Consider the following 16,531-nt stretch of genomic DNA (forward strand, 5'->3'; position numbering starts at 1 on the left):
ACACAGGATTGGGGCTTGGGATGGGGTAGGATAGTCAGAAAGACAAGCATGCTATCTTCCTTGGCCAACAGACTTGATAAAAGCATTAGGTCTCTGTTCTGAATTTTCTGCCTTTTTCAGTATATTGCAAATAGCAAGTGCATGCTTATTATTGACTATAAATTAATTTATGGATATTACATAGACAGAGAAAGGATATCTTACTCTTCTCTCTGTATTCTGTCTTACTAATGATGAGGTCAGAAAATATAAAGGTATCAAAATATCATTTGTTAAATGCTCAGCAGAACATGTCCTATTTTCCCATCAGCGCTTCTGTAAAACTATTAACAAACAAGGTCATGAACAATGACTTCATTTGGTGAAGTGTTTGCCACAGGACGACAGGGAGCTGAATTTGGCCCCAGAACCCAGGTAAAGTGTCAAGTGTCATGGAATTTGTTGGTAATCCCAGTATTTGGAGGAAAGAGTTAGGGAGATCTCTTGAGCCCACTAGAGGGCCAACCCAGCCTCTTCTTTCTGATTTACAAACCTACAAGTATCCTGTGTAAAAAAGAAAGAAAGAAAGAAAGAAAGAGAAGGAAAGAAAAAAGGGAAAAAAGAAAAAGAGGAAAAAAAAGAAAAAAGAGGATAGCTCTTAGACTTGTGGTTGTCCTCTGGATTCCACATCTTACCAATAAACATTCCGGAAACAAGAAGTTATAATTACATTTTCTAATATTCATCATTTAAGCAGCTGCAATAACCACCCTACCTCACCCATATTTAAAGGTATTTTCCTGCTTATATAAGGAATAAAGTAAAAGTAAGGTAATTTCTGACATTATGGGAATTGTCTGTTTTGTATATCAAATAATTACTTGTGAACTTCCATCTAATTGGAACAACTAATCGTCATTCTAATGTTCTCTCATATGTCACATCAAAAGGATTTCCGCTCTCCATGGCTCTCCTTGAGGCAAGTTTCAAAGGAAAGAATCTTTCTTTCTGAGTTTTTCCTTATTTCATGCAAATTTAAATACATTTTTTTATTCCATGATCACAGTGAGTTCAAAAAGTGAGGCTTTACCATGAAGTATCCAACTTTAAGTCCGTAAGTCTTTCTTAAATTTATTTTGTCTTAAGAATGAACTTCACACAACCTAGAATTACATGGAAGAGAGACTCGATGAAACATTGCTTCCATGGGATCAGTTACTGGGCATGTTTGTGAGGGATTTCTTAAGTTAATTGATATGAGAAGACCCTGAATCAATGGTGATACTGTGAGTGTCACCATTCATTAGGTAGAGAGTCCTGAACTCTAGAGAAATAAAACTGTGCAAGCAAACAACTGACTTCAGATGCCTTCATTTCTCTTTGTTCTTGAATGTTGTTAGGACTAGATGTTTTATGTCTCACTCTCCCTCAATTTCACTCTTATATTAGACTATAAGCTGAAAATATTAGCTAAAGTAAACACCTTCACATGTAAGTTGATTTATTTTCAGTATATTGCTCATCACCATGAAAATGAAACTAGAACCTCATCCACAATGTCCTATCAATCTTCAGCACATTGTTTTCTGAAACCATGTGGAAACCATTCACTTAGTGCATAAATGTTTACTGAAGATCTTTCTCTAGAGACTGTTTGGTAAAGATGAATCCCTGTCATATTGAACAAAAAAACAAATAACTGTTTTCATCAAACTTACATTCTGGGTGAGGATTCCATGACAAAAATGTAAGTTAATTATATTGCATGTCAGACAGCATGAGTTACTAAGACAAAATAATGAGACAAAAAGATAATGGACATTGTATGAGAAAAGTCAATGGAATGAGTTGCAGGACATTAAGAGCTTTCTGGATTCAAGCTGCAGGAGCCCTGGGGTCCAGTCTGGATCTGAAGGGATCTGATCAAACATCTCCCTGCACGCAAATCCCATGGGAGGGAGAGCTAGACCTTCAGAGGGGCAGACACAATCTGGGAAACCAGAGGAAACTACTGTCTGCCCAAATTTTTCTGACTCTAAAGGAAAACACTTAGAACCTTCAGGGTGCCCTGCTCACAGGAACCCAGAAGTAGGAGCAGTACCTCCTGGTAGCTGCCCTCATTGAGAGCTGAAGCCAAGCACCGAGGAGCGAGGGCAAGACCAATTTTTCTGCTCCAAGTAACCTGCCTGGTGGAATCAGGACACACGACCACAGGAACAGCTAAAAACCAGTTGATAGAAACAACTACAGACCTGAAAGCAGAACACTCTGTTCCCATAACTGGCTGAAAGAAAAGAAGAAAACAGGGCTAAAGCACTCCTGACACACAGGCCTATAGGATGGCCAACCCACTGCCAGAAAGAGCAGAACAAGGTAACCAGAAAGAACCAGATGGCGAATGCAAGTGCAGGAACCCAGCACCAGAAACCAAGACTACATGGCATCGTCATAGCCCAATTTTCACACCAAAGCAAACATTGAATAACCAGCACACCAGAAAAGAAAGATCTAGATTTAAAATTGCATTTGATCATGATGATGGAGGACTTTAAGAAAGGCATAAAGAACTCACTTAGAGAGATACAGGAAAACACAAGTAAGCAAGTAGACGCCCTTAGACAGGAAACACAAAAAACCCTGAAAGAATTATAGGAAAACACAATCAAACAGGTAAAGAAATTGAAAATGAAAATAGGAACAATAAAGAAAGCACAAAAAGGAGACAACCCTGGATATAGAAAACCAAAGGAAGAGACAAGTAGCCATAGATACAAGCATCACCAACAGAATACAAGAGATAGAAGAGAGAATCTCAGGAGCAGAAGATTTCATAGAAATCATTGACAAAACTTTCAAAGGTAATGTAAAACAGAAAAAACTACTGGCCCAAAACATACAGGAAATTCAGGACACAATTAGAAGATCAAACCTAAGGATAATAGGTATAGAAGAGAGTGAGGACTCCCAACTCAAAGTTCCAGTAAATATATTCAACAAAATCATAGAAGAAAACTTCCCTAAAATAATGAAAGAGCTGCCCATAAACATACAAGAAGCCTACAGAACTCCAAATAAATTGGGTGAGAAAAGAAACTCCTCCAACTGCATAATAGTCAAAACACCAAATGCACAAAGCAAAGAGAGAATTTTAAAAGCAGTAAGGGAAAAAGGACAAATAACATATAAAGGCAGACCTATCAGTATTACATCAGATTTTTCACCACAGAAAATAAAAGCCAGAAGATCATGGAAAGATGTCATACAGACCCTAAGAGAACACAAATGCTAGTCCAGGTTACTGTATCCAGCAAAACTCTCAATTAACGTAGATAGAGAAACCAAGACATTCTATGACAAAACCAAATTTACACAATATCGTTCTACAAATCCAGTCCTACAAAGGATAAAAAATGGTAAAGCCCAAAAAAAGGAGACAAGATACACTCTAGAAAAAGGAAGAAATTAATCATTTTGCAACAAAACAAAGATAAGACAAATACAAAAACATAATCTCACCTCCAAATACGAAGATAACTGGAAGCAACAATCACTATTCCTTAATATCCATCAACGTCAATGGACTCAAGAAAAAGACACAAATTAACAAACTGGATACATAATGAGGACCCAGCATTTTGCTGTCTATAGGAAACATACCTCAGAGACAAAGACAGACACTACCTTAGAGTAAAAGGCTGGAAAAGAACTTTCAAATCAAATGGCCTGAAGAAGCAAGCTGGAGTAGCCATTCTAATATCGAATAAAATCGATTTCAAACAAAAGTCATCAAAAAAGATAAGGAAGTACACTTCATATTCGTCAAAGAAAAAATCCAGCAAGTTGAACTCTCAATTCTAAATATCTATTCTCCAAATACAAGGGCACCTACATACATAAAAGAAACCTTACTATAGCTCCAAGCACACATTGCACCTCACACAATAATAGTAGGAGATTTTAACACCCCAATATAATCAAAGGGCAGAGGATAGAAAAAGAAAAGAACCAGAGACATAGACAGGCTAACAGAAGATATGAACCAAATGGACTTAACAGATATTTATAGAACATTCTATCCTAAAACAAAAGGATATACCTTCTTTTTACCACCTCATGGTACTTTCTCCAAAATTGACCATATAATCAGACCCAAAACAGGACTCATCAGATACCCAAAAATAGAAATAATCCCATGTGCTCTATCAGACCACCACCAGCTAAAGCCAGTCTTCAATAAAAATAAGGGCACATGAAACTCAAGACGGATGATCAAAATGTGAATGCTTCACTCCTTCTTTAAAAGGGGAACAAGAATACACTTGGCAGGGAATAGAGAGGCAAAGATTAAAACAGACACAGAAGGAACACCCATTCAGAGCCTGCCTGACATGTGGCCCATACATATACAGCCACCCAATTAGACAAGATGGATGAAGCAAAGAAGTACAGGCCGACAGGAGCCGGATGTAGATCTCTCCTGAGAAACACAGCCAGAATGGGGCAAGTGCAGAGGTGAATGCCAGCAGCAGACCACTGAACTGAGAGCAGGACCCCCATTGAGGGAATCAGAGAGGGAACTGGAAGAGCTCCAAGGGGCTCGAGACCCCATATGAACCACAGTGCCAAGCAACCAGAGCTTCCAGGGACTGGGCCACTACCTAAAGACTATACATGGACTGACCCTAGACTCTGACCTCATAGGTAGCAATGAATATCCTGGTGGGATCACCAGTGGAAGGGGAAGCTCTTGGTCCTGCTAGGACTGAGCCCCCAGTGAAAGAGATTGTTGGGGGGAGGGAGGCAATGGGGGAAGATGGGGAGGGGAACACCCATAAAGAAGAGGAGGGGGAGGTCTTGGGGGGATGTTGGCCCAGAAACCGGGAAAGGGAATTGCACTCAAAATGTAAATAAGAAATACTTGTTTTGTGCTTCAGACAACTGTTTTGTGGAACTGGAAAGATGCTCATAGGTCTAGAAGACAGAAGGAAGTTGAAGATGTGCTTGTGAGAAGACCAAGAGAACTAACTCACAGGTAGGATGGAAGGCCTTAGAAAGCTTGCCTATTTACCTCATTCATGGGAGAGAGCATGCACAAGCTTTCAGGTCCAGGTAAGAGGAGATAGGCTAGTTAGAATGTGTAAAGCCTCTTCTAAAGGATACAAAATTCACAGATTAAAAGAGCAATGTCAGCTTCCGAGAAAAAGGTCATTGCATCGGGTGGTGACAAGGAAAGTGGAGAGCATTTGATGTTATAAATTTGGAGGATTCAAGATGAATGCATTAAACTTACATAAGCAAAATAGTGATTCGTAAGCTTGCTAACATTCTCAATTATAATCAAAAAATGTTGTCTCAAGTTTGGCTACACTTTATGAAAATCTGCCCTGCTCTGCTGTTGAGGTTTTATACAATCACTAATATTTTACAGAAGTCTACTACACTCATTCCTGCCTTTTTATACACAAACCCTTCAAAAATCTGTCTTTTCTACTCAGAAAATTTTTTTATTTATGCTAGGAAGTGACTAATATATAGAGGAGCCTTGTGCCTTCACAAGGGCTTCTGTATCACCTGTGTTCTCCACTGTACCCACCAGTAATCTGTGCCCAGTTTCCCTTTAGCCCTTGATACAGTCTTCTGTACTTTCTTCTTTGCAATCATCCATTCTTGTTCTTTATTTAATCTGGTTGAGAGCTGAATAAACTTAAGCACAAATAGAATGTCTATTGCTTCCTCCTCTCCAATGATTTATGATAGGATAGCACTAGTGGGGGATTCAACAATTTGCATTTCTAGCTCTTTCCCAGGTGATCACAATGCCAGAGAGAAGGAGGAACATGGCAGTATGCATTTTGATGTAGTTCAGACATGTTTGATTCAGAAGCCTTGGCATGCAAGCTGTGTGAAAAGTGCAAAGTTAGGTACCTGAATGGAAAGTTCTTGCCCATTTCGGTTCATATTCACCTCGTGCACTCTTCTATTGGCAAGATTCTCTGAGCCGACGGTGAACACATGACTTTCTACCTTGCTTAGTTGATAGTGAATCTGTAAACTTCCTTGAAAGAAAAACAGAGGGAGGAATTAGAATTAAGATTACGAAGCACAACGAGAAAAATTGTGATCAAATTTTTCATAAATTGGTTATTTTGTTTTCTGGGTCTCAATAACATGGCATTAACTTTTAAAATATCCATCTATTCATCAAAGCTGTAATATAACCTTCTGAATATATAAAATAACTAATATTCATATTCATGCGTTTCTGTGTTGTTTTTGTTGATGTTATTGTTGTTTCTGAATATGCCACTTTAAATTAATAAGCTAGTTTAAGATTAGTGCAATAGTCTTGTGGTTTTAACACTTTGCAGGTTGAAGCAGGAATGTCAGGGTTTTCAAGCCAGTTTGCCTAGCCACTGAAACCCTGCTAGAAAAAAAGCAAGGGAGAAAGGGTAGATAGCAGGGACAGGAAGGAAGAGAAGGGAAAGAGGGCAGGGGAGGAGAGTGGAAATAAGAGATCCAATTCAACAAGCACACCAACAGACCTATTTTTTAATTAGAATGTGAGAACATGAACATATATATGATGGCTACTCTCCTGACATGATTCTACAGCAATCACCTTCCTTCTTCTGAACTTAAGAGAGAGGAGACTTCTCTGTTTTTACTTACTGAAATGAAATCACTGTATTGAAATTACATCACTTAATTGAGATTTAACGTAGTATCTCTAGTTTTAGTGTTGTGTAGTTAAGATAAGGTAAAAAAGTCTAAAGCTTCCTAACTCCTTAGGAAATTCAAATTTTATTAGGAGAGTATTTTCCAAGACACTGTTAACTATCTACCAAGACATGAGACCAGTCCACTGAAACCCAACCTCAGAGCCAACTTATATAAAAATGGAAACTAAAGGGTGTTTAGAAGAGTCTGGAAAGACATATGAAGGACTTTCCTTCCTTGCCTTTTAGTATATGAAAATGAGGAAGAGGACTGAGTGATCTAGGAAGACAATACAGAAAAAGCAAAAGGGCTACAGCAGTCTGAATATTGCCTTTTAATTTGATAGCTACTGTATATGAAATGTGATATAGAAAGCAAACATTCACTGGGTTCTTAATCCTGAGCATGTATTCATTTCATCTTTCTAATGTGGCTGCCTCAGATAGTTGAGCAGAGTGGCCCAAGTTCATAACACACGATGCTTTGCTCATTCTCTGTGATTAGATGCATTGTACAGTTGTACTCTCCTCAAGAGATCAGAAACTCTCTCTCACTGAGTACGCAAGGGAGCAAAAAATGTTGTGAACATAGTACAGTGTCATATTATGAGGGACATTAAAGAGAAAAGTATATTTACAAAACTTTGACCAAGAAGCATGATCCAGTCCTTTACATTTTCTCTTTTTTTTTGACCTCCTTCTGCTCACTAATTTTTCCTATCACTAACAAGCATAAGAAAATAAATAAAAGGTATTCATTCAAGATTGATGTTCTTACTCATTTTCTAGTGCTTGAAACCCCCCTTCCTTTTTCTGTGTCCTTCTGTGAAAGAAAATATTTACTGTCTCTTCTCTATGGTTCTTTACCCCATTCTCCTCCCTCAAAACCACAAAATATTAAACACTTTAGGATTATAGTCACAGAGGTAGCAGACTATCACAGGGAATGTATGACGAACATAACAAACTAAAGAATAGGCAAACTGCCAGGTCAGGAGTGCATTGAGGACAATGGATCATTCTGCATTTATCTCACTTGTGGTCTCACTTTTCTCTCCATTGCACATTAGCAGTATGGTGCATTCTGTGGACACCTTCTCTACATGTCTAAGGGCAAAAATTTGCTGTTTACAATACAAAAATTAAAAATGAAAGTATTTTTAAATGTGTAGTTTTATCCTCTTTTTCAAATGTATTCCTGAAATAAACAAACATTTGTAATAGTATGCAGTATTGTCTCCACAAATACCCCATGAAATTTTAGTGGGCCCTTTTAATGTTGAAGCACACAAATTATATCTTTCTTAGCCCTTAATTTTTATAACTTTGAGATAAAACTTCATCTTTATTCCTGTCTCTATTTCTCTGCCTGTATCTTTCTTTTTCTCTGTCTCTCCTCTCTCTTTGTCTCTCTCTGTCTCTCTCTTTCTCTCTCACTCTCTGTATCTCTCTCTTCTCTTTCTATCTCTCTGTCTGTCTCTGTCTCTGTCTTTCTCTCTGTCTGTCTCTGTCTCTGTCTCTGTCTCTCTCTCTCTCTCTCTCTGCTTCTCTCTCTCTCCAGATCTGTTTGTATTTGTGTGCGATTATCCATTACTACTTAAAAATAATAGGTGGGTCTGGTGAGACATCTGAAAAGGTAAATGTGTTTGATTATTTTGATTCCATCCCTGGTTCTCAAACAGAAGAAGAGAACTGTGACAAAAGTTGGTTTTTTGTCCTCCACTCACATGGCATGTTACAATGTACTTTCATATAAAAACACACAATAAGCATATGAATATGATAAATAATATGATAAAAGTCTTTAAGCAAAAATGATAATGCCAAATTTATATGACAGAAAAAAATTGTAGAATGAAACTTAGTGATGAGGATGCTTCTTCAAGGGAACCACATTCACATCCTAAAAAAATGATCTCACCGAACTGGATAGAAGTGCATCACTTGCCTTATTAAACCTCTTTCCTTACAGTTGTTTTTGTCATTTGTGTTCATCTAGAAAAAAATGAGTTGGGAATTGAAGAACTTCTTAGTCTATTTACTTAATTTTAGAGTCAAGTGGAATACAAACTAAATTTAGCTGCTTCTAAATACCATACGCTTCCTTTGGAATGAAGCAGTCCAAGTGACCTCCTCCCCTGCTGAAGTGCCTTCTATGGGAGTTTTCACAGTAGGACTCTTTTTACTCATCTTTCAGAATTCAACATGATATCATATCTTTCAGTAAACGATCTGGATTCTTCAAGATCAGAAACTTATTTTTACTTGTTATCACCTATATCCTAACATACAGCATGATGTATTACCTGTAAGTTGTAAACTCCCTAGAAGTCAAGATGTGGTGTGTGTGTGTGTGTGTGGGTGGGTGTGTGTGTTGTGTGTGTGTGTTGTGTATGTGTACTATAGGTGCAGATTTGTGTAGTCACAAGACAGTGTTATGTGTCCTAGATTAGTTTTCCACCTTTATTGAAATAAATTCTCATGGCTCATGGTTGGTTAGCTGGTTTATGAGTTGTGGATATTCTCTAGTCTCAGCCTCCTATGCACCCTGCTTACATTAAGAATGCTGAAATTTTAGACATGCAATTGTGTCAGGTTTTCTATAGTATTTGGGGCTTCAAACCCAGATTCTCAAAATTGTGTAGCAAATGCTTTACACATCTTTCCTACTCCTTTGTAAGTCACGACAAGCAAACTACTTATGTTAATATCTAATGCCAACTTACATATTTCTTCTTATCCTTCATGTCTAGTTAAATACACTACATGAGGAACCACCATTCCTCCCTCCTTTGCAATCTATGTTTGTTTCATCACATATATGACCTTGTTCTAATTACTATTTTCTCATCTTAAAAGAAATGTCCTTAATTTTCTATATTTCAGTATTTGCTATATTTTTTTTTACTCTTTCCTGATGTACACTCGAAATCCATAGGCTCTACTCTTGGTTCCTGTCTTTAATTGTTGTGTCCTCATTACTCTCAATCATAATCCTATCATATTTATTTAAGCATTCACCCAAAACTAATGCTAATATCATAAAGAACAATTAGAAATCCAATTACTCATTCACAATCTATATCTAAATTATGTCAGTGGCTCGAATCATTCTTCGCTTTCATGATAAATTATTTGAATACTATTTCTGGCTCTAGTTTTATTCTCAACTGACTGTTGAATCCTTCTCCTACCTCTTGGTTGGTTTTCCTTTGCCCAGTGTTTGGCTAATGTTGAAAATCACAGGGTATGACCATACCTGAATGCCTCTATAAACTGAAAATCTCATATAATCTTGTAGCTCCATAGGTCTCCTTTACAAATCCCTAGGGTAAATGGTGACAGGGTTATTCTGGAGACTAAAATATTGAAGTTAGATTATTAATATGCTCCTTTTTAAAGTTTTCAAAAGAAAGAACATGGTGTGTGTGTCTGTGTGAGTGTGTGTGTTCCTTGTTTCTTTTCATGAGTCAGCATCACTCACAGTAAAGTTTTTAACATCAGCTTACATGGCTATTGGACCTATCAAGGATGCTTCTGTGCCTCTGCAAGCCTGTCTTCTTTGCCTTAAATGACTCTATTCAGTATATTTATCTCTCAGCATGTTCCAATAGGATTTCATATTAACTAAGTATATCACTTAAATTTCTATTTCTAAATAATGTCACTCTGAATTTGGTAAACATGTTAAACTGGCATGAAGAAAATCAAAATTAATTAGATATTATTACCAATATAATTGAAATATCATTGGTTACTCAATTTGGTTTCATTGTGTGTCTTAAATATTATGTCATACTTTGTTATTAGGTCATCAAAACTTTTCAGGGTAATGTGATTACTATCATTGAATGAGCAGTGGGCTTAAAACATACATGACCCCTGTATTTGATATTTTGCACTACAAAAAAAAAACAAAGAAGGAAACAAACACCATAATTAGAAAAATTACATGAATATTGTTATTTTATATAAAACTCAAATATAAAGAAATTTAAGTCTATGAAATAAATCTGAACATTTAACATCAGTAATTTTACAGATTTTCTCTCACATTTCATAAGGCTTACATTGAAATTTAAATTTCATCATTCTTCCCCCCCCCATCCACCTATTTGATCACAACATACAAACGGAAAGCTCTGCTTAGAAGTCTTGAAAACAATGAATACAATAATGCCATTCTGCTGTCAAAGAAAAGAAAAATAAGCAATATACCTAACTTGAGAAACTATATTTACCCATTCTGAACTTAAAAACCATTTCTAGAACATATGTTTACAGTGGCATATACAAGTGATTGTTAGATGAAATAATATACTTATAAAATTAGAAGACCCATAAGTTATTTTTTCTTAAATTCCCAACAAAATTTATGTATTGGAAGAGGTTTCATTATCAGTATGCCCATATTACCCAAGGTAAAATACAGACTGACTAGAATGTATCAAAATTCTAATGATAATATTTAAGGAAACAGAATTCTAACTTTATATGGCACCACAATACCCCTAAAGAGTAAAAAGAATTCTGAGTAAGAAGAACAAAAGTATCCTAGACATAAAATAATATTGTAAGCCAATAGTATTTCCAAGAGAATGGTGATGGCATAGAATTTGCTTCTAGATCTACGGAAGATAACAAAGAGCTTAGAGTTAAAAACAAGCACACAAAAAAGTCACAATGCTTGAAAATAAGTTTGTTTATTTGGGGAGAGTTTCTTAGATATATTCAGAGCATATACTGACCCATCTTACTCCTCCCAGACTAATTCCTTTTAGATCTCAATCAATGTACATAGGGACAAGGACTGCCTCTTCAGTAGAAGGTTGTGAAAAAACTAATGAGGTCCACAAAAGAGAACAAAACAAGACAGCTTTTACATAATGTTCAAAAGATGACCTAGAATGTACTCATACTGTACAATCTGAAACTATAAAATAAATCATACCAAAATATGGAAACATATTTTAAATATATGAAGCCAAAATTAATGGCAAAAATAGCCAAAGGCAATTAAGACTTGTGTCAACCTACTTAGCCTCTCAGTGCCAGCCAGATCGTCAGCTAGAAAAGGCAGTAATGTACAAGACTAATGGCATGAGATCAAGCTCCAGAACCCATAGAGAAGGAGGAAACTAACTCTGGATTGCTTGCTGTTCTCTCATTCCACAGGGGTGCTTTGGCACTTACGTTTACACTTAAATGCATACTTCATTCACACATACACACACACACACACACACACACACACACACACACACACACACACGCACGCACGCAAATAACATGTGAATCAAGTGTCATTTTTAAAGATATCTAAATAGCAAACAAAACAAACAACATATAAATATGTGAACCAACAGAATGGGGACAATTACTTCCCAATAAATTATCTAGCTAAGGGGTTAGTAACATCTAAATAAATAAAGATTTTCCTACTTAACAGCCATACAAAACTACCTGGATGAAATGGACAAATCTTGAATGGATATTTCAAAGAACATACACAATATCCAAAGAGAATGGTACTCAATCAGGGAAATGTCAGTCAAAACCATAGTCAGGTATGATCTTTGACTGATTGATATGAATATTATTAAAGTGACAAGAGGTAACAAGATTTAGCAAGACAAAGAAGAATGACAAACTATTACAGAATATGTATGACAATGTACATAACTGTTTTGAAAACAAGGTGTCTTTGTCAATGTTCTACTGCTGTGAAGAGGTACCATGACCAGAAAAACTCTTATGAGGACAACGATTATTTAGGACTGACTTACATGTTCAGAGGTGCAGACCACTGTCATCAAGACAAGAACATCACGGTATCCAGTGATGCCTGGTGCAAGCAGAGATGAAAGTTCTACATCTTGATTTGAAGGCTTGTGGAAGACTGATTTCCAGGCAGTGAGGATGAGGGTCTTAAAACCTATGCCAACAGTGACATACCTACTTCAAGAAGGTCATACCTCCTAATACTGCCATTCCCTGGGTTAAGCATATACAAACTATCACTCAAAGTGAATGCTTCTATACATGTGTTTCTAAGATTTGGAAGTAATGATTTGGGTCATTGGATAAAGGCACTTGCTGCCAAGTTATAACTGAGTTTGATCTTCAAGTCTCTTGGGGTAAGAAGGAAGAACTGATTCATGCAAGTAGTCCTCTGTCTTCCACATGTGATAACATGTGAAAAACCACACATAGACATGAACACATACACACTCTCACATGATTTCACACATACACACACTCACTCTTTCACACACACTCACAAACTCACACACACCAAACAAGTAAATGAATAAATAAATAAATGTATTGAAAAATCTCAAAATGGAACTGTACATTTCTCTCTCTCTCTCTCTCTCTCTCTCTCTCTCTCTCTCTCTCTCTCTCTCTCTCTGTGTGTGTGTGTGTGTGTGTGTATTCCATCTAATGGAAATAATGAGCCTTTCAAAGAGATATATGCATCCCATTTACTTTTCTGCATGAGATACATACTCTATATATAAAGGTAAACATTAGGGTTCTACTGAAGCATGGATGAATTAAATGCAGTCTGTGTATACAGTGACATAGGAAACCCTTCCGTTTGTAACTATGATGATTCAGCATGGAATGTAGAGCATTCTTATAAGTGAAAAAGAACAGGTACAAAATACAGGTAGCACACAGAAATACATATAGATTCTGAAAATGTAAACCCCATACACTAGTGGTTTTACAGTGTGTAACAAACAGAGATACTTATCAAACAGCACACACCTTCAGCTATAAGAGGAAGAAAACATTCTGACAATATATTGCATTGGTAACTGGAAATGGAAATGTTAACAACTACAACCCTTAGCACTTGTTATACATTCTTTAGAAATTTAATGAGATTTTTTTTAATTTTCCTTTTTTAAAATTGATTCTTTTGAAGCCTATTGGCAAAGTTGTAGTCAGTAGAAGTAATAGGTATCTTTGTACAAATGTACATGTAAAGTTTATTCCACACATTTCTATTTTGGATGAGGAGAAGGGCAGATTAGTAGGAGAAAACTCAGCTACCCTCAAGCCCTTTGAGACTTTCTTCTGAATCAGAAACCTGGCTGTTTTAAGTATTTGTCATCAGCTCTGCTCTTATGGTTTTCATGAGCTCAATTTATTCATAATTCAAAACAACCTTGAAAATCATCAGAGCAAATAATTGGACACCAAGGCCTCCAGCGAATCCAGTAGATGGGTTCCAGTTTACTTTATTCAGCTGAATTCTAAGCACTTTAATAAGAAGCAATTATCTTTTTCTTCTGCTTCTGTTTATGCTAGAACAAAATATTCCACAACCTAACTTACCTTTAGCTAAAAATGTGTTTGTCAGAACCATCTCAATACTGCAAGTGAATACAAACCAGTTGGCGCTTTCCTGTAGGACTCTCTTTGCATCTATTTCCCTATGCTCTGGTTTATGGAAGAGGAGTCTTTCTTGAATGGTAGAAAAATATGCTGAATGATGAAATTAAGAATTTCTTTAACTTCTGTCATGATGGATATTAGGATATAACTGTTGACCCGACACATCATCAATTTTCTGGACAGAGGACTTTAATTGAAAAATTGGTTACATCATCTTAGCCTGTCGGCATTTCTGTGACAGACTCTCTTTTGATTGATGTGGGAGGTCCTGACCCACTTTCAATGATACTGTTTCTGAGGCAAGAGATCCTAAACAATATGTAAAGGAGAGGAAAAAACAAACAAACAATGTAACAGGCAGGTTTGCACACATTTATTTCTCTCTGCTCTTGGTTGTACATAGAATGTGAATAGCATTTCCCTCACCTGTTTCTGTGAGGTTTCTGCAATGGTAGGGTGTTCTAGAGAAGTATAACCTAAATAAAACCCATTGTCACCCAAGTTGCTTTTTGTCGGGGTGTTTTTTTTTCCACTGAAACAGAAATTAAACCAGAACATGTGCAAACAAATCTAATCCAGCTTTTTGTTTCAGATCTATGATTTGAGCTCAATCTTCACATGTATATGCGACACTGGGTTCACAAGAGATTTTTGAACCTTTATGTAATTAGAGATACCATTAAGCTTCTAAAGATGTGTGTTTTGTTCCTTAGAGACCAAAATACAATTTACTTCAATTAAAAGGAAAATATTTTTTCTTATTTGCATATGGTTTATGTGATTTGAAGGCAAAAGTCATTAGGACTCAATACAGTAATTAGTCTTAGTCTTTAAGAAGTTCCGTAGTTGCAGCATTATGAATTTCATAGTAGCCTTTATGATCCAATTTATTTTAACTCTAGATAGTTTTCATAACAACAGTGAAAACTTTATGCTATTGGCCAGTAATGTTACTCGTCTTTGGTTTTGAATATTCTTAGACTGTTTTTCTACACTCAGACACTGATATAATGAAAGAACATTGGGAGGTTACCTGAGACATAGTGCCTGGTAAGTGGAGTGCTGCAGAGAGGTACAACTTCTCTCTCTTGAGAAACTCCCTCCATTATCTATTTATCTCCATTGTCTTGTAAAGGGCTCAGCTTATGCATGCCTTATATTGACATGTTCCACACAATGTGTACATCCCTCTGCATGCTCAGTATTACAGAAACCAACTCAAAAAAGCAAGGTACCAGGTAGTAGTAGAGAACCACAGCAGTCATTAAAAAGTGGTGAAAAGTAGTAGTACAAGGGAGCTGGTCCAGGTCTAACCAAAGAAATCACAAAGTATTTCAGAAAAGAAAAAAATTATGAATATAAGAAGAAGGGGCTGTAGAAAAGACTTATTATGTAGTGTGCTTGCTGAGCAAGCAGGAGGACATTTTTATTCCCATCATCGATGAAAAAGCTATGCTTAGGTGCTCATCCACAACCTCAGTTGAGATAAAATGGAAACACAGTATCTGGGGAAGTTCCACAATTCTATAGCTTGTCAAGGTAAAGTAAGCATGATGTCTGGGAAAGCTACACACTTCTCTACCACCTCACATTAGGAAAGTAAAGTGGCAGGAGAAGGACTTGCATAAATGTTAGGACTTATTCCTCAAGAAACTTGGCCCTGCCTTCCAAAGGATCCATGACTTTCTAACACGGATCCATGGAAAGATAAAGCATTCTCACTTATAGACCTGTAGAAGACATTGCATAACAGGTGATGATCTAAGATTCATTTTAGAAAATTTTAAAATCAGTTCTCCTATCTGGGGTAGATGGTAGTGGTAAACTCTGTTTGAAATCAGAGAAGTCAGAGTGAGAGAAGTAAAAAAAAATCATTTGTGTTTGAAGGATGTGTTTTCAGGTACTATGCTTTAAGACAAAGGAAGCAAACTTAATGTCTAGGATGTTACAGCTAGAGGTAACATGAAACCAACCCGTTCTTTAGATCCATCTCTTTAGCAATCAGTCATTTTGTCTATGACAACTGGATATTCTTATAGCTTCTTCCCATTCCTACTTGTATTGTAGAAGACATGTTATACAAGTGATTTCTTTGTTGGAGTCAAGTTTCCCAAATCAGGGACCAAATATAAGTCACCAGATATCAGCTGAAATATTTCTACTCTAGAAAATCTTCTTTGCCTTGACCCATGCTCTCCACAATTTTTAAATGGGTTTTTATAGTATTAAAAATAATAAACCTGATGAACCCTTGTGCATCTTCTTAGTTAAGGTTTGTCATATTATTAAATTATTTCTCTTCTAGGGTATATATTTGATTAAAGTATGACTTCCAAAAACTTGAAAATATTGTCTTCTGGAGATAACCCACATTTTAGTCCCTCTTCCTATTGCTTTTCTTTTCACATTACATCCAAGGATGCAGGTAA

At 36.5% G+C, this 16,531-nt stretch overlaps 1 protein-coding gene across 1 annotated transcript in view; it reads right to left on the reverse strand.

Moving 5' to 3' along the window:
* Positions 1-16,531, reverse strand: part of Cntnap5bl1 (contactin associated protein family member 5B like 1) — a 985,855-nt gene that overhangs the window by 57,948 nt on the left and 911,376 nt on the right. The window contains 1 exon segment of the mRNA NM_001329899.4: positions 5,905-6,035. Within this exon segment, the coding sequence (NP_001316828.2) occupies positions 5,905-6,035 (131 nt within the window).

Source organism: Rattus norvegicus, chromosome 13 (assembly GCF_021556685.1).
Source record: "Rattus norvegicus strain SHRSP/BbbUtx chromosome 13, alternate assembly SHRSP_T2T, whole genome shotgun sequence".
NCBI classification, from domain to species: domain Eukaryota; kingdom Metazoa; phylum Chordata; class Mammalia; order Rodentia; family Muridae; genus Rattus; species Rattus norvegicus.